The sequence below is a fragment of the Colobus angolensis genome, unplaced genomic scaffold, assembly GCF_000951035.1.
Source record: "Colobus angolensis palliatus isolate OR3802 unplaced genomic scaffold, Cang.pa_1.0 Scaffold11, whole genome shotgun sequence".
NCBI classification, from domain to species: domain Eukaryota; kingdom Metazoa; phylum Chordata; class Mammalia; order Primates; family Cercopithecidae; genus Colobus; species Colobus angolensis.
The window spans coordinates 14,601,634-14,621,708 of record NW_012112030.1 but is presented as its reverse complement, the minus strand read 5'-3'; the positions used below and the strand labels follow the sequence as shown (position 1 = coordinate 14,621,708).

Below are 20,075 nucleotides of genomic sequence, written 5' to 3'. Positions count from 1 at the left end.
TTCTTGAGTAAAGAAATATTACATATTTTAGGATAAATAACATGGTACTAGTTAGAATGGATAGGAAGCTAGTGTTCAGAGAGAGAGAAATTATTTCTCTACTGATTCTGCTCTACAAATCTGCTACCTGGAATCAACTCAGCCCCTTATATTCTGTTTGGTTCCACCTCAAGTTTATGGTTTCTTACCTTAGTTGGTCCTCCACAATGTAAACTTTTAAAAAGTCTCACCTAAAAAATAAATAGCACCATATTCTCTTCTAATGTTACATTCTCTGTTTTAACAGATACACCAAAAGAATCCTTTACATTTCTTTCTCCACTTGTTCAATGATCCATTGCAATCCGTTTGCTTTCATACCTATCTTGAAGATCTTTTTAGGTCAAAAATGTTAAATCCACTGGTTAGCCTCTCTGTGCATTTCACTTATCCCTCTTTTTAAAAAATTTCCTTGTTCTACCTTCTATGACATCATTCTCTCCCAATTTTCTCTTAAAATTTGTGACCGGTCCTTCTCCTTCTGTGCTGTGACTATTCCTTCTACTCTCCTCTTAAAGTTGAGCTCTTTACATCCTTTATTTTTACATTACAAACTTTTCCTGAGCTATCTTATTGACTCTCAATGGCTACTTCTTAAATAGGAACAAGTTCCAGGTTTTCTATCCTGAACTTCAAAGACATGTAAATGGCACCATTTATTCATCATCTGCCATAATGTAGACACTGATTAGGTTTTGCACTCATTTTATTATAAACATACAAGGAAGTTATTGTTATCTTCTTTTTACACATAAGAATATTGAACACAAGAATGTTGATATAATTTCTTCATATCTCACATAACAATAGAAACTCATGTCTGGGTCTGTCTAACTCCAAAGTTATTATTGTACTTTCTTCTATAGCATATTGTTTTCCTCTATCCCTAACCCATAACCATTTGCCTACTGGCTGTCTCTGCTTAGATGTTGTCTCAGATGTACTTCAAATTTAATATGTTTAAAGTGAAACTCATCTTTCCCTTTTAAACCATCTTTCTTCCTGTATTTCTTTGCTTGGTGATAGCAGCACCGTTCTCTCAGTTATCTAAGCAGAAATTGAAGAGATTTTCAGATTCTTCTTCTGACCCTATCTTTTTAGGTCCATATACTTGCTACACCATGTCAATTGTCTTGAACTACTTACTACTTATTGTGGTCCTCAGACCAGAAATGAAGCTGATTGCATTTCAACAAGTCCCAAGGTGACTCATATGTACATCAAAGTTGGAAAAACACTACAGATTGGTTTGTTTTAAATCCCAGCATCTACCTTCTACACTGCTGCCAGAGTAATCTTTCTAGAATAAAAATCTATGCGATTTCTCTCTTAAAACTAATCAGTAACTCTTTATTCTTTCCAAAGAAGTCTAAGTTTCTCACTGTGGCTTCCGAGGACCCCTGGGATTCAGCTGTGCCTCCTGCCTTATCTGCTCCTGCAGCTTCACTAACATTCTCTCCAATTACACTCTTCTGTTTTGTACTTTGTACCTTCGTTTGCTCTGATCTTAACAAATAGAATTAGCCCCTTTCCTCCCTAATTTCAGGCAAATATCTTCCTTCTCATCTCTGAAGACTTAGCTCTAGGATCACTTTTTCTGTAAAGATTCTCCTTTGACACTCCAGGAAGAATTGTCCAACTTTCCTTATTGTGTCTATTATCTATAAAATTTATTTTATTTTTAAAATTAAAAAAAAATTAGAGACAAAGTCTTGCTCTGTCACCCAAGCCAGAGTACAGTGGTGTGATTATAGCTCACTCTAGCCCTGGACTCCTGGGCTCAACGGATCCTCCTGCCTCAGCCTCCAGAGGAGCTGGGACTACAGGCATGCACCAATGCACCTGGCTAATTTTTTTTTTTTTTTTACATTTAGAGACAGGGTCTCACTATGTTGCCCAGGGTGGTCTCAAACTCTTGACGTCAAGTGCTCCTCCCACCTTGACTTCCCAAAGCTTGAGGATTACAGGTGTGAGCCAGTGTGCTCAGCTACAAAGTTTACATTTCAGCACCTATACACTTCCATGCCTACTTTCTTTTTCTAGACTATCTGCTTCCAGAGGGCACTGACAATATATTACTTTTGTATCCTTATTACCCAGTATACTATGTGACTCATATATTTGGTAAGGAGGAAAGGGAAGAAGAAATGGAAAAAGACAAAATTGTCAAACAATTTAAACTAGTGTCAGAGTCTGAGAAAAAAGAAAGTGGCAAGTCCTGTCGTTTCCTGTAATATAATTTGAATGTATTTAGGCTTTATTTTTAGTATAATTTTAGATACAACCAAGTTTAAAATACTGTATCTTACATTAAAAGTAAATTCTGTCTTGATAAATCAGCTTTCTCATCACATTATTTATTTTAAATAACATTTCATATTTTTACTAGCAAACTGAGCATTGGAAATGGAAGATGGTGACCACATGGAAAGCCTTCATTCTGTTTTCTGAAAGTGTACACTCAGAATGACAGTCAATAGAATTATTTCGTATTCTTTTTTCCTTGTTTATTCAATCATTCATTTAAACATATAGTAATTAAGCTCCTACTCTAGGTAGGTCCAGTAGTAAGCATTGGGAATAAAAGGAATAAAATATCTACCTTCATGATGTGCACGGTCTTGAAGTATGTGGTGTATTTCTGAATATATAAGACATCGAATGAATTGTTTGGGAAAGTGCTTTTTGTAATGCTTTGCAAAGAATAGCCACTTAAGGAACATTTTTTAAAGAAGAGAAAAATGATTTCTCTTATTATATGTTGTACTTTTAATGATTAATATGAAACATTTTAAAGGTGGTAGTGAACCCTGAGGTGGGACCTGAGATTTTGCATATCTTCTGGAATATGCATTTTTAAATCTCTTTTCCTATCCTCCTTAAGTCTAGAGAGATACTTAACTCCTTCATCTAATTATTGTCTAAATGCACTTATTTCATCAGATTCATAAAACTGGGTGGTAGGCCACATTCTGAATATCTCCAGTCAGGCAGGTACTTTTTAAAGTCCTGAGGATACAAGAAACAAATGACAAACTCACTGTCTGAGGCAATTCTAGAATGAATTTAGGAAAAGGCTGTCATTCCAATCTAATAAGGTCTGTAAGAGAAGACAGTGGAGCCTTCTAAGAACCCAGAGAAGGGATATTTTAATGTAACATGGGGAGGAGACACAGAGGACCTAGGAAGATTTCTAGAGTGGGTGACACTTTTTCAAGGATTAGTAGAAATTGGTAATTTAAACAGAAAGAAGGATATTCCAGAAAGAAAAAACAAACAAACAAATATCTGTACCATAGCAAGAGATGGTTTGGCATCTGTGCTAAAAGTAATTCAGAGCACCTGAAGTGTGAGGTGCAAGGAGGAAAAAGGTAAGAGCAGAAATCATCCATGACATTTTAGATGGCCTTGGATGCTACACAACACAGTTGGGGTTTTGTCTCGGAGACAAAGGAGGTGTCGTGAGAACTTTAAGAGGGAGTTGAGATGGTCAGATTTGCGTGTTACAGAATTTATTTCTGCATGTATACTGTTAATCTGTGTAATGCTATACTGACTTTTTTTCTTCCAACTGCTCCTCTGGGTGGTCTTATAGTTAGTTAAAAATCCTGGTCTACCTGTGTGGCTGGGGACAATTTACTAAGATTTTTGCACTTCAGTTTTCTCTTATAAGGGAGTCTAGTACATTGGCAGTCTGAGTTGCTATCACGTGCCTCAGCACTCAAATTGTACCTTCTTTCTTACTGCTTTTCTTCTCCCTGCTTCCCTTGATCATGAGGCTACCACATCCTGTTTTTCTTCCCCATTGTTACTTGCTCCTTGTTTCTTTCCCTTTCCATTCTCTTTCTACTAAAATTAGATCTTCCCCTCTTCAATGATACAACTCTCACTATTTCGTATGGTTTTCATTTTTCTGTATTTGACTTTCAATTCTTCTTTGATTTTGATCAATTATAGTGATTCTTTGGATTCGTGGAATTTTGTTTGGACTTATATCTCCCATTCTTTTTAGTATCAGATGGCAATTTTGACCTTTTAGAAGAACACGAGACAAAACAAATTATCAGAGAACATTTCAGATGACCAAGCTTATACCCTGTTTGAAAGTAATACAACTTTCATTATTCAGTGAATAATGTATATTTCATTTTATGCTGCTATTCTGTAGAACCATAATTTTTTATTTATATGACTTTCTATAACCAAAATTTTCAGGAATTACAGGCATCTTTTAAATTTTTATTGACTTGCTTAAGATTTTATGACAAATAAGGAGTAGGATAAGGCTAAAATGGAATTAATTCTATAACATCCACTTCCACGGACCTCAAAATCCAGAATTTAAAAACAGTAAGTTGAAGCACGTTAGTTAAGTAAGGTAATGAACAATATGCATGCGTTACTTTAAGATTATATAATTTTAAGGTGCTGTCATTGTTTAATAAGCCCTGGAGACCCAGCATCTGATTTGACAACTACAGATTCCACCATGACACCATGCGCCTTCGACACATGCTTCTTGCATTCATGCTGTTTACAATGTAACAAGAGAGTTAAGATGTTATAAAAAAGCATTTTTTAAAAAATTAAATCTCCCTCTTAGCTGAAATTCCAATTTCCCAGTTTTTTTATTTGTTAGTGATACTATAATTCTACTAGCTTTTCTGACTCTCCCTGACCTCGGTCATTCCTGAATTATTTCTCTCATTTGTCTAAATTTCACTGCGTTGAATCCTTCTGAATTCTCCCTTCGTCATTTCACTGAGGTCTGTTCTTTAGTGTCTGTTCACCATCTCCCACTTGAATTTCATCTTATCTGCTCTCTTACCTGCAGTTCTCTATCTATTCCAATTGGAAATGCACAACTAATCAAACCAATCTTCTATTTTTGGTATTCATTGTCCTATTCAGAAACTCCCAGTTGTCTGCCTTTTAATAGCTTGCCTTTTCTCATAAAGTTCAAATATGACCTTTAGAATTCACTCTTTCTTATTGGAACTCATCTTGTTTGTACCTGCCCCAAATCCTTCAGTGATTACTCAGACTCCACTTCCTCAAGGTATTGCATAACTACTACAGCTTCTGCAGTTTACGTTGATCTTGAATGTGCCTGAGTCACTCTGACATATATGGTCCAGGCTGCACACCAGTGGCATGAGTTTACACACTGCCTGGTATGGTTTTAAGAAGGTATCTTCAAAAGATACCTTTTGTATCTTTTGAAAAGTGGAATACAAAAATGAAATGTGAAACTGAAAGACAACCTGGAACCCTCATTTTCTCCCACACTCCTTTCTTTATCCCTGTAACTGCTGGGTTTCAAGAGTTAACTAACCCTTTCCCAATTTTGACATCACTCCATGCAGCTTTATATATTTTATCTTCAATAAGAAAATGTAAGTTTCATCTTCTTTCAAGTATAAATTACTATGTATTACATAAATACTCTACTATTCATTTATGTATTTTTTATACTCACAATGTGAGCCCACCAGTCATTTTTTTTAGTAGGACAATGACAGGCTGAAACAAGGAAGAATCACCATAGAAGAATTTAGAGCAATTTATCGAATTATCACGCACAGAGAAGAAATTATTGAGATTTTCAACGCATATTCTGAAAACCGGAAAATTCTTTTAGAAAATAATCTGGTTCAATTTCTGACACAAGAACAATATATAGCTGAGATGAGCAAAACTATTGCTTTTGAGATCATTCAGAAATATGAGCCTATCGAAGAAGGTATGTTTGCATTTCAAAGTTTTATCAGCATATTTATGTGAAGTATTTTTTTCTTTTATCAAAAATTATTTTAAGGCAAAGTATTTTTATGAATTATGGTTATCAAATTACAGTTTTTGGATGGGTCAAATATCTTTGGGAAAATATATTTTATAGAATTGATACCTTTTAGAATGCTATACTGTGCAACCGTGGCATCCTTTCCTATACATTGTTCAGCTCCTTCTTTTAACTGCTTCCATGTATCTCTCAAGTATTCAGAAATGAGCTTGGAGGTGAAAGTAAGACAACGATTCTATTACATTTACCCTATTAGAAGAAAGTATCTTGATCTCACGAATAAGATAAAACCCCAGTTATAGGTGGTCTTCCATTTTAATACATTCTATTATTGAAAATATGTATGAAAATTAAATGTGCTAAACAAAAAAAAATTCTAAGAAGAGAATATTATAAAATGATGAATTTTACTTTGTTTATAAATGTAATTATCTACAACATTTCATAAATATATAAATATATATACTTTTCGCTTTTTCTTCATTTTTGAACACATAGTGATTTGGTTTAAATTAAATGACCATTTAGTCTAATGATCTGTCATAGAATTTGTGATCTTTGTTCCATCTTTCAATGGGTAAAAACACTCACAGTTTTTCATTTGTGTTCATTTTGAAATAAAATTATAAACTCATAATACAATAAAATATTCATATAATGGTACCAAAACATTGTTAAAGCACAATGTTTGACCTTACAGAAATTAACTGATAGAATAACTCAAAATATTCACCTAGAAGGGGCATATGAAAGTTCAAATTTTGCCTCTTTAAGTTGGTTTAGGCTACCAATGTTTGACACATGATAATGTAGGTACTAACAAATCCAAACTTATTTCTGTGCTGGATCATACATTCATAATTCATTCAAATATTTATCTGCATTAATCAAGTATGGTTTTGGGGACTGAAGATATAGTGAAAGAACAAGGCAATTAGGTCTTGAATTCCTGATGAGTTGGAGGAAAGTTGACAGTAAATAATGAAGCACTTAAAAGGATAACTTAAGAGAGTGTTATGTGATATGGAAACATAGAGCAGGGGAGGTGATGGAGAGCAGATGACCTGGGAGGCCTAGTTCAGGTTGGGTGTTTAGGAGAACCCTCTCTGAGAGTGTGAGATTTGAGCTGAGACTTAAATGGAAAGAACGGACAAGTTATGTGACAAAATGAGAGAAGTGTCTAAGGTACAAGAAAGGGAAACTTTAAACCTGAGTTGAAGAACTGAAGGAACAGGAGGACTGTGTGGTTAGAACTTTGAGAATGAGGTGGAGATGAGTTTGGAGAGACTGGCAGAGGGCCACAGTAAAAATTTTGGCTTCATGATTCAGTGCCATGCAAAGATTTTGGAGGATTCTCAATTGTAGTGGTGTCATTGAGTACAGTGTTAGTGACAATTTGGTCTCAGCACCGTTAAACTTTTGCAGGTTTGCAGCAAGGTAAAGAGCTTGCACTGGGATATTAAGCAACTGTATCACTAAGCAGAACTGATGAGTTCAGTTTACTTTTTTTTTTTTTTTATAGCAAGACTTTCTCTAAGGAAGTAGTGAATTGATTTATGTTCTGGCTCAAGCTCTTTATGTCATTGCCAACTGGAAACAACCAGTTTACAGATGAGGACTTTCAGTAGCACTGATCTAGAGAATATTACCAAAAAAATTACTTTGGCACTGTTAACTTCAGGTGGTAAATTAAAAGATACAAATGAGATATTGGCATGGTGGCAGTGACACTTTGGAATTGTGTTTGCATTTTAACTACAATTTTATACTGTTCATCCATTTCCTCTTTTGAGCTTTCACCTGTCTCCAATACTCTCCAACACAGCCAAGACCTTGCATTTCATTTACATGATTATTGATCACTTTGGTGTCTTATTAAGGCGCATTTGAATTATGATCTTATAGTTCCAAATGCTGCCAAGTTCCTCAGCCTCATCCCTCATTGGTATGTGACATGTACCAAACGAGGTTTTTAAAAATCCATGTGATTAATCCTCATTTCAAACTGGTAGTTTTTAAGGAAACAAAATGAGTTTATTTTCTATTCTGTTACTGAAGATATTTATTTAATTATTCAATAGTTCAAAAGGGCTAAGCCAATTACTGCTAATTAAACAGGGAAAAATAATAAATGTATGCAAGTCATTACTGTTATAATGCATGATTCATTTGCTCCATACACTTCTATCTTCCTAAATTTATATGGTTTTGAAATAGAGGGTTTGTATACCTATAAAAATTTTATTTATTTTCTTCTACTTTTATATTTTAAGCCAAAATAGTAATAGCATTTTGAATGCTGTCTTCTTCATTTTTACGATGTCATAAACATTTACTTACGTCACTATATTTTTATGATACATTATTCTTAATGGTTGCTTAGTATTGTATCATATTTTGAGCTTTAATTTGTTTATTCCCCCGCTCTTATTTTGCTTTCATAAATAATGCTAATGTGAGCATTTTTGTACATCACTGAGTCTCTACTTCTATAGGATAAATTCCTGGAAATAAAATTCTCTGCCAAAGATCACACTCTAATCAAGTGAATGCTCATGTCACCTTTTCTTTTTGGTTAAAATGAACTATCAATAGCAATAATAGCAACAAAAAATTATAGAGTTAATATATAAGGGTAGATCCTATTATTACCTCCATTCCACAGATAGGGAGAGGTTAGCTAACATGCTCAAGGTCATATAACAAGTTAAATGGATATGAGTCCAGGCTGTCTGTTTCCAGAGCCAGTCTTCTGCTTAAATTGATATTTTGGTACATATTATAGTGAGTAAAAAAGTGCAGAGATTAATTACTAAAGGTGATCATATGCAAATGACCCAGCAATTCCATTCCTAGGCATGCACCATACATAAATGTGTATATATTTGCACCAAAAGACATTTACTGGTTATTTTTGGCAGCACAATTTGTAACAGCCCCAAACAGGAAATTATCTAAATGCCTATCAGTGATAGAATGAATAAATAAATTGTGGCATACGCATACAATGGAATACTGTAAAGTAATGGAAATGAGCAATATATAACTACAGGCAACTACAAGAATAAATATTTGAAATATAATGTTGAGTAAAAGAAACCAGGTACAAAAAATACATGCTGTCTGAGTCAATTCATATGAAGCACAACAACCAGAGAAAACTAATCTATTCTTTTAGAAGTCAAATCAGTGGATATACTTGGGTGTGGTGAGCAACTGGAGAGTTAGTCAGAGGCAGGCTTCTGGAACACTGCAATGCTTTATTCTTTGACCTGTGTGCTAGTTATCCAGATGTGTAGCTTGTGGAAGTTCATTGATCTATAATATATGTACTTTTCTTGTGTGTATTTTCAAAACATAAAAAAATCAGAGATAATTAAATAATATATTCTTTACTTGAATGTTAATATGGAAGAACTAAAGGTTTTACTACAAAAATTTGTTTCCAAACAACATATAGTATGAATATTAATTCTAAAGGAATATTTTAGAAATATGCTCTACTACTGAATAAGTTTACAAGTCAGATGTAGTTTTTTATCTTGCTAATGGTATTTTTGCACCCTTTTAACTTATTTTATTTATTTTTTTTAGTTAGGAAAGCACGCCAAATGTCATTTGAAGGTTTTACAAGATACATGGATTCATGTGAATGTCTACTATTTAAAAATGAATGTAGAAAAGTTTATCAAGATATGACTCATCCATTAAATGATTATTTTATTTCATCTTCACATAACACATATTTGGTATCTGATCAATTAGTGGGACCAAGTGACCTTTGGGGATATGTAAGGTATTTATTTGATTTTTAAATCTATTACATTTAAAAATAAGTATGGTAAGTAGTTTACATAGATTAAAAATAATCTGCATTGCATTGCTGATTTTATACCTAACAATGTATCTATCATATTGTTAATACCAGACTTCAGTTTAGTCAGCTCAGATACAGTGGTGAACGAGATTTTCAAAGCTGCTACATATATCTGTGTACAAGCAGATAGACAGATAATAACCAGGTAAAAAAAATGTTTTCAAGGATGAATGAATCATACGGGGAAGATGAACTAAGGTAATGTGATGGAAAGTGACTGTGGGGTGGAGGGTGTTACTTAGGGTAAAGTTGTCAGAAAAGTCTTCTGAAGAGGTGAAATGAAATAGTTGTGGCATGAATGATGATACAGGAAGCCTTGGAGATTAGTAGGAAGGTCATGTTAAACAGAGCAAGTGCTTGGCATGTTTAATTGAGAGAAAAATGGCAAATGCTGCTGGAGACAAGTCAATGATGAATGAAGGGAGGTGACTTTGAGGAGGTAGGTAGAGTCAGTTAATGAGGCTCTTGTAGAGCATGGAGAGGAGAATAGATTTTATTACAGCCGCACTGGGAAGGATTTTTCTTAAGATAGTGTCATAATTTGATCTATTCAGTAATGTGGAGGAATGACTGATGGGGCCAGAGTGGAGGTAGAATATGATTTGGGAAGATGGTGTAGCAATGCAGGTGATATAGGTGGTGGTGAACTCATGAGGGAGCAGCTGAGATGATAAGTGGTTGAATTTGAGAGACAGATGCTTCTCGACTTACAAAGTGATTACATCCCAATACTTGAAAACATCTTAAGTTGAAAATGCATTTAGTACATCTAACCTACCAAACATTATAGCTTAACCTAGTTTACTTTAACACAGTTACACTAGCTTACAGTGAGGCTAAATCATATCCCCTCTCTAACAGCTCCCCCCAAAACTGGCAACACAGGACACTGTAGAGTCTTGGTTACTTACTCTTGTGATCATGTGGCTGAGTAGGATCTGTAGCTCACAGCTGCTGCTCAGCATCTTGCGATGGAATATCTCATACAGCATATTGCTAGCTTGGGAAATGACCAATATTCAAAATTTGAAGTGTGATTTCCACTGAGTGCATATTTTCTTTGCACTATCATAATGTTGAAAAATTGTAAGTTGAACCATTATATATTGGGGACCATTTCAGGAGGCAGAGCCAACATGACTTACCAGGTGATTTGAAGAGAGATATGAGGGAAAGAGAGGAATCAAGATTTTCATCCCAATAACCAAATTACAGTGAAACTGTTGGCTGAGATATTGAAGCCCAAGAGAGAAGCCCATTGTAGGGTGTGAGGCAACATGCAAGGGTTCTGTGGTTTCCATCTTAAGTTTGAGGTGCCAATTAGTTACCAAATGGCTGATCAGATAGTCAGTTGGGTATATGTGTGTGGAATTCGGAAGTTATCAGACTGGAAAAGCAGAATTGGAAGTCATCAGCATATGTGGGATATTTAAAACCAAATGATTAGATAGTATTACTTAAGGTAAAACCATCAAAAGAAAAGATATCTTATAATTCCAAGATAACAGCAAACATACAACTAAATATTGCTGCTTCTCTAATTTCAAATCTAAGTAAAGACATACATTCACAAATTTGGAAATGTATTCATTTAGAATTCTGTAAAGATAGCCCAATTTATAGATATAATTTCATTACAGGAATTTCTGTTCATTTTTTGTTATTTTAATTATTTAAAGAGAGAAAATATGAATATTAAGGCAGTTATATTTAGAAATATATATAATTACTTTTACATTGCAAGAAAAAGTTTCATCCAACTGCAAATTTGCATTTAAATTTAATTGTACTTTTCTCTGTTTCTTTATCCACCTTTGGAAGATACATGCTTGGAATGAAAGTATTTCATAATATTTTTCCTTATGACTAGTGGCTTAATATAGCGTTTAAATATCAATGTTTAAGTTACTAGTGCTCATATTTCTTCCCTTTCCCTCATCTGTTAATTTTGTGACAGATATAACCATTGTGTATCTCAATTTCCTCATATTTACAAAAGGAAAAATAATATTACTGCTGTATAGCATTCAATATTTTAATGTACCAAAAGATTCTTAAATTTATTTTTATTAACAGTTAAAATTCAACTTCAAATAGAAAATGGTAACATTACACAATCTAAAGAAATTACAATAAAAATTATAATATTTTATACTTTGATAGTTTATAGGAAGTATTTGAAGGAAATTTAAAGATAAATAGATAAAATAAAATTAAGAGTGGAAATTTCATACCAAAAAGTTCTGTAGTTCTGTACAAATTCTAGAATGACTGGAGAATATCACCTGTAAGTTCCCTAGCAGTCAAAGTCAAGAGAGAAACAGGATTAGTTATAAGGTTTACAATGATCATGAAAAACAGTAGTGAATGAGAGAGCAATTTTCTCCATTTGTTTCTAAAAAGGAGGATCAAAGTGAAATAGTGTAGTGTCCTCAACATCACCGTTAGAGAAGATAAAACTTTCTCTTATATGCCTCCGCATATAAGTGGTTGGCATGACATTGCGCAATCACTGAAAACATTTTTGCGGGGCACCAAACCATCTAGTCTGAATATGCAGTTTTTAAAGGTTGGCCTGATCCATAGATAAAATTAAAACTATCTAAAGAAGTAGCAAGAGCCAATATTATTTATGAAAAGTTTTCTTTCACAATGTAGTTCTTGCTGGTTTTTTCCCCACACCACCCAAGTAGAAAGCTCAAGATTGTTCTCTGGCAGCATTCCAGAGAACTCATACTCTGTGTTGATACAATAGGCAAGACAATTTACTGTCATAATCAAATACGAGTCAGGAAAGCAAACATTCTTCCATAGAAATTAAGAAACTTTACAAATAAATATTGCTTCTTCTCCAACCTAAAATCTAAATACATAAATAAATCCATAAGCCAAGAAATATATTCATCTGCAATTCTACAAATGTAGCCAAATTTAGAACTTCTGCCAAGGATTAGGTGACCACCTTATTTGCCCAGAGTACCCATGGGCCAGACAAGATTTCTCTATGAATATTCTAGGTCCATTTCTCCAATACAAAGACAATTAGTTAACAAAACTCTGAAGCTGTACATTATAGTGCATTACCACATGCCTAAATAAAGCATTGTGCACTTAAACAAGCAAACAAACAAAAAAACCAAAGCAAATGACCCAAGTGCGGTAGCATGTGTCTGTAGTCCCCGCTACCTGGGAGGCTGAAGTGGGATGATTACTTGCACCTAGCACTTTGAGGTTGCACTGTAGTCTGGGTGACAGAAAGAGACCCCATCTTAAAAACAAATACAAAAACAAAAACAAAACCCAGACGCATAAAACAAAAACCAGCAAAATTAAAAAACCCTATCCTGGTTAACACGGTGAAATCTGTCTCTACTAAAAATACAAAAAATTAGCCGGGCGAGGTGGCGGGTACCTGTAGTCCCAGCTACTCGGGAGGCTGAGGCGGGAGAATGGCGTGAACCCGGGAGGTGGAGCTTGCAGTGAGCCGAGATCATGTCACTGCACTCCAGCCTGGGCGACAGAGCGAGACTCTGTCTCTGAAAAAAAAAAAAAAACCCAAACACCCCAAAAGAATGTATTAAGAATTTAATTTTTCTTAATAAAAATTTGACTGGTTGGTGAAGCCTCCAAGATAGATGAGATTCACTAATTCTCTTCCTCTCTAATGCCTTACTTCCTCTTACTTCCTCATCAGGTTTCTTCTGTCTTTTATCTCTATTATTCTCAAGGGGGTATATAAGGTCTCTCTCTCTCTCTCTCTCTCTCTCTCTCATATTTTAGGCAGCCCTGAGTTCAGTACATTGACTTAGTGTCATAATTGTGTTATCTATTCTTAGCTATGCTCCTACCTAAGTACTTCTAGGGTCATCTCCCTAGAAAGGAACTAAATGTGATCTCCAAAGAAGAGCTAAATCTAAAAGGTTCATTTTCTTATATGGCCCATTTGGTGCTCTGTGCTTCTGTTTAGAAAAGCTACTGACTTTATATAAGTACTTTGTGCTGGCACCACACTCCCTTCTCCAGGTTGTCATGACTTATGGCAGGGTTTCTCAAACTTTTCAGTTTTTGAGTCAGATAATTTTTTGTTGTTGGGGACTGTCCTGTGCATTGCAGAATGTTTAGTAGCATTGTGACCGTTACCTGCTAGATGCCAGTTGCAAACCTCCCCCATCTCCAGTTGTGGCAGCCAAAAATGTCTCCCGACATTGCCAAATCCCTCCTGAGGCAAAATCGTCTCAGTGGAAAACCAGTAGCCTGTAGACAGAGAGGTAATTTAATGTACTTATTGGAAAACAAGTGTTAACTTGGCTTTCTATGGAAAAATATCTCTGTGTATGACAAGGGAGTTTTTTTAACCTCATTCTTAATATGCATCAATTCTAAGATCCTGGTGTTTCAAGTCAGCTCTCAGATTCAGTTTTGTCTCTTCCAAGATCGCATTTTAGAAGATCACATTTTTCTGCCTTCCACTTTTCTTCTTACATCGCTACAGCTCTCATTTTTTCTAATATAAACACAATAAATATTTACTAACAGTCAGTTTATGTCAAACATGTTTTATGGACTGAAATATCAATCCCTGCTCTTGTAGAACCAGCACTAACCATTGCCTCATGTTACTGTTGCTGACCCTGTCTGTGGTTGGCACATATTAGCTCCATGTCAGGCCGGGTTCATAGATAATAGGAACAACTATACAACTCTGTGTATGTGTCTGTGAAATAATTTAACGAATTATCTTAATGCTATATCTACATTTGCATGAATCAATAAAACAATATCTATACAAAAATCAATAAATTTGAGTGAACTCTTGGTAATTTGGGGCAACTGACCTATTTCATACAATGGCCTACTCTGGGCTAGGTATGAATATTTTGAGACGTCCCTATTTGCTTATATTCATTATTATAAAGTCAGTGAAAAATCTGAATGCAATCAGCTTCAACTGACACAGAGTAAATAAAAGCATATGTGCTAATAAAGCATCCTGTCTCTGCTCTCTTATAGTATGAACACTGAAAATTAATTTAAACCCAGTGGGTACAACTGATTTAATGAACCTAAGATAGAATTTATGTTTAAATCAAGAAACTGATATTTTTAGGTAGAAAAATCAGACCCAGTTTTAGATATCAGTAGAAGTAGAAACATATTTTCCTCAGTTTTGATAAAGCTGTGAATTTATATTCTGAGGCAAGCAAGTCATACTTTTCTCCCAGTGAAATTGTGAGTCGAATAGACATAGATTAGCAAGTATCCAGGCTTCCTTGGCATAAACCTTAATTTTCTCTAGTGCTTACTTGGATTAAAATTAGAGATGGTCTTATGTAAAATGGTTAGAGAGAGAAGGATTATTTGCTGATTCACCAGGCCCTCTAGTTTCCATACTGTCTAGCCAACATTGTTTCCAGGGAGCAAGTATTTTCACAATTTATCTTTTCTTTATCCTTCCCTTTCTACCATATACCTCATTCCCCAAAGCCTGACATGAGGAAAGAATTAGATAAGATTTTATTAGTAGATTTTACTATTCCGAGAGGGCTTTGAACATCATCGCTTTTCATTGGTATGGCATTGAACAGTAAACGCCACCATAAGTAAAATTGTATGGGTTGGGAGTAGGGATGTTTCAGAGCTACAACTGTGGAGCAGGTATCTTCATTGCTTACTGAAAACCAAGCATGGTATGGAGGGCACACAAGAGTAAAACATTTGACTAGAAAGAAAGACACAGTGTTGTACTACACAGACAGTCTGTGTCTTCCTTTACAATGTAAATTTCTAGATACTCAAAGCTTGTCCTAAAGACAAGTTTTTATAGAGTTTTATGGACTCATTTATGCATTTATTATAAAATCACAAATAGTCTTTGGAACGTTTTAATACTTTGGTATATATTTTTAATGGTCCAGGAGTAACGTTTTATTTTGCGAAAATTTTGCTAGTGCCCTTGTGAAAGGATGCCGTTGTTTGGAGATTGATTGCTGGGATGGAGCACAAAATGAACCTGTTGTATATCATGGCTACACACTCACCAGCAAACTTCTATTTAAAACTGTTATCCAAGCTATACACAAGTACGCATTCATGGTATGTACATATCTTTTTTCAACTGTAGCTATTTAAACAGAAGCAATTCTAATTTACTTGCTTCAAAATCCTATAATGCTTAGCCTTACTTTAGATGATCTTTCAAATTGTGGGTTATGATCCATTAGTAGGCAGTGAAATCCATGTTGTATGTAGTTAAAGGTAGATTTATCGAAGTTAGGTTCAGGTGGTAAGGTACAAGCGTTTCATGGAAATTTTTGTTTACTCGTGTGTGTGTGTGTATTGTTTCACAATGTAAAATATATTTATTATTGTGGATGATGGCATGAAAGTTTGAGAAATACTGGTCTAGGTAATAAGTAGATATTTTACCAATATTCAACTCTTTTACTTTCAAGACAGAATAAAATGTGTCAACAATGCATCATTTCAATTGTTAACATTTTATTGACTATAATGACAGCTATTGATATGGTAAGAAATGTTCAGAAGTTTACTTTGGATTCAATAATTTTTAATTTATTATAGATTCAAAGATATATTTATTCCTAGAATTTAAGCTCAGTGTATGAATCCTACCCTATAAATTGAGCAGGATTTTGCAATCCCTCAATGTTAAGGAGTTCTAAATAGCACTGGTTTCATTTATAAACGTGGCTAATTTTGCACCTTCAGATATTTTAAGTTGTTTTTGTAAACTTAAAACACTTGATTTCTTAAGTACTTCAATTATAGTACAATTTTACTACAATCAAAATGACTAAAAGAATTCTTACTATGTACTAAAACTATGTAATGTGTACCTAATACATTAAATTTACAAATGTAACATGCTTAAATTTCTCCTATGTCAATACATTACATAATCTGTTAACATAAACTTAAAATCACAAATTTATATAAATTTATCTACTATATATTAAAATACAGTACACAATAAATATTCCAAAGATACAAATGTCATATATGAATAATTTCTATCTTAGTGTAAAAACATTGAGAGTATGGCACTGATTCTCCTAAACATGTAGTTTCTGTTATTTCTAAATGTATTTATTTCTACTTCAGTCTCTCTCTTGAACTCACACCAATGTACACAACTGCCTATTTGACATTACCACTGGGACATGAATAGGCATATTTAACTTAACATGTTTAAAACTGAGCTCCCTGATATTTCTCCAGTCCTGTTCTCACCATGATCTTCCCCATCTCATTAATGACAACTTTCATATGCTCTAGCCAAAACCTTTTCTGCCAGCTGTAACCTTCTTCGCCTTCTCTCAAGCCCCTCAGTCAATTCTTCAGCAAATCATCTTGGCTTTACTTTTAAAATATATCCTGAATTTAGCTATCTCTGCCCATTCTTACTGTCACTGTCCTAGTCAATCAACATTACCTTTCACTTAAATGATCCCAGTGCCCTCTTCTCTGATATTCTTGCTTCTTTTCTTATTCCCCTGCAATCTCATCTCAACATATCAACCAGAGTGATTTTTGGTAAGTCAGACTATGTCATTCCGCTTCTCAAAGCCTTCGACCTCACTCAAAATAAAAGCTAAAATTTGTACAATGACTCACAAGGCCCTCAGTGGTCAGTTTTTCATTGCTTCTTTTAACTCTCCTGCTACTCCTTCCCTGTTCACTTGGCCATTCTGGACTCCTCAGTCTTTTTCAGACACATCTCAAGGCCTTTGTACTTGCTGTTCCCCCTTTATATGAAATACTCTTCCCAAATATTTGCATGGCTAATTTCCTCACCTAATTCAGAGTGGAAAAATGAATTAAAAAAAAAATGACAGTCTTAAAATTCAAAGGCCTTGCAAAGATGAAAAGCCTACAGCTTCTAAGATTTCAAAAAGCAAGAAATGGGCAACTAGATCAGAAAAAGAGACAAAATGCAATACTTCCTATTCTTTCCAATAGGAAGAAAAGAAGCAACATTATTTTTATTTGCAGATGACATAATCCCGTCTGTAAAAAAGCCCAACGATTCCACACGAAAACCCTGTTAGAACTCATAAATCAATTCAGTAAAGTTGCAGAACACAAAATCAACATATTTAAATCAGTAGTCTTTTTATACGCAAATAGTGACCTAATTGAAAGAAATTAAGAAAATAATCTCATTTACAATAGTATAAAAATGACATATCTAGGAATAAATTTAACCAAAGAAGTGAAAGATCTGTATACTGAAAACTACAAAACATGGATGAAAGAAATTGGAGACACAAATAAGTGAAAAGATATCCTATGCTCCTGAATCAGAAGACTTAAGATAATATTGTTAAAATGTTCATACTATCTAAAGCAATACACAGGGTTTTTTTCCCTTGGGGTGTGGTATTGGTATGTTGTTGAGGCTGGTGTCAAAGTCCCGGCCTCAGAAGATCCTCCCACCTTGGTCTTCCAAAGTGCTGGGATTACAGGTGTGAGGATTACTATACTGGGCTACAATATATTTAATGCAATCCTTATCAAAATTCCAATGGCATTATTCATAGAAATAGAAAAAAAAGTCCTAAAATTTGTAAAGGGCTATAAAAGACTTCAAGTAGCCAGAATAATTCTAATAAAAACAAAGTTGGAGGTGTCACACTTTCTGATTTAAAATCATATTTCAAAGCTATAGGAATCAATACAGCATGGTCCTGTGCAGAAAAACAGACATATAGACCAGTGGAACAGAATAGATAGCCTAGAGATCAACCTAAGCATATATGGTCAACCTAATTTTTGTCAAGGAGACCAAGAAGACAAAATGGTAAAGGAGAGTATCTTCAATAAATGGTACTGAAAAAACTTAATTTCAGCATGCTAAAGAATGAAATTAGACCCTTGTCTTACACCATACACAACAAATCAAGTTAAAATGGATAAAAAAAACTTACATATAAGACTAGAAACTATGAAAACCCTAGAAGGGAACATAGGGGAAAATCTCCTAGACACTGACTTTGGCAATTATTTTTTTGATATTACATCAAAAACTCAGATCACAAAAGCAAAAATAGGTAACTGGGACTACATCAAACTAATAAGCTTTTGCACAGCAAAGGAAACAATCAACAGAATGAAAGGGCAGCCTATGAATTGGGAAAAAATATTTGCAAACCATGTATCTGATAAGGGATTAATATCCAAAATTTATAAAGAACTCATACAACTCATTAGTGGAAAAAAAAAAACTTGATTAAAAAATGAACAGAAAACCTGAATAGGCATTTCTCCAAAGAAGACATAAAAATGGCCATGCAACGTTATTAGTCACCAGGGAAATGCAAATCAAAACTACTATGAGATACCACCTCACAGTCTTACCATGTTTAGAAGGTCTCATCAAAAAGTCAAAGGATACCAAATGTTGATTAGGGTGTGGTGAAAAGGGAACTCTGTACACTGATGGTGGAAACGTAGATTGGTACCACCAATGGGAATGCAACATGGAGGTTTCTAAAGAAATAAAAGATAGAGCCATCATACGACCTAGTAATCCCTCTTCTTGGTACATACCCAAAGGGAATTCAATAACCATCTCATAAAGATATTTGTGCTGCAATGTTCACTGTAGAATTGTTCACAATAGCCATGATATGGAAACAACGTAAGTGTTCATTGACAGACAAATGGATAAAGAAAATTGGATATATACAATGGAATATGACTCAGTCTTTAAGTCTTTAAAAAGAATGAGATCTTTCCATTTACCACAACATGGGTAAGGACATTATGTTAAGTGAAATAAGCCAGACACAGAAAGAAATAATGCCTGATCTCAGTTACATGTGGAATTAAAAAAAAAAAACTCTCAAATATACAGAGAGAACAAAACAGTGGTTGACAGAAATGAGGTGTGGGGAGGGAGAAGAAAATAGAGACAGGTAGGTCTGAGGCCACAAAGTAGCACCTATGTAGGATGAAAAAGTCTAGACATCTAATGTACCCTATGAGAATTACAGTTAATAAAATTGTACTGTGTATGGTATTCATGCTGAATGAGTAGATTTTAGCTGCTCTTGCCATAAAAATTTAAAAAAAGGTAAATGTGAGATGATGGATAGATGGATATGTTAATTTGATTCACTATAATAACCTTTCCACTATCCACGTGTGTCCCATAACATCATGTTGTCTACCTTAAGTATACACAACAGAATGTATTTAAAAACTCCCAAAGAGCAAGAAGTGAGATTTTATTTTATTTTTTTTATTTATTTTTTAATTATACTTTAAGTTCTAGGGTACATGTGCATAACGTGCAGGTTTGTTACATATGTATACTTGTGCCATGTTGGTGTG

The 20,075-nt window shown here is 34.4% G+C and overlaps 1 protein-coding gene across 3 annotated transcripts in view; it reads left to right on the top strand.

Annotated features, from left to right (window-relative positions):
- PLCZ1 (phospholipase C, zeta 1) overlaps positions 1–20,075 on the top strand; it is a 56,831-nt gene that overhangs the window by 9,008 nt on the left and 27,748 nt on the right. For 2 of the 3 annotated variants that reach the window (XM_011954762.1, XM_011954753.1), the window contains exons 4-6: positions 5,551–5,782; positions 9,437–9,638; positions 15,668–15,812. In XM_011954762.1, coding sequence (XP_011810152.1) covers positions 5,551–5,782; positions 9,437–9,638; positions 15,668–15,812 — 579 coding nt within the window. Of the gene's footprint in view, positions 1–5,547; positions 5,783–9,436; positions 9,639–15,667; positions 15,813–20,075 lie in introns of all 3 variants that reach the window. The other variant, XM_011954769.1, reaches the window with a different exon arrangement.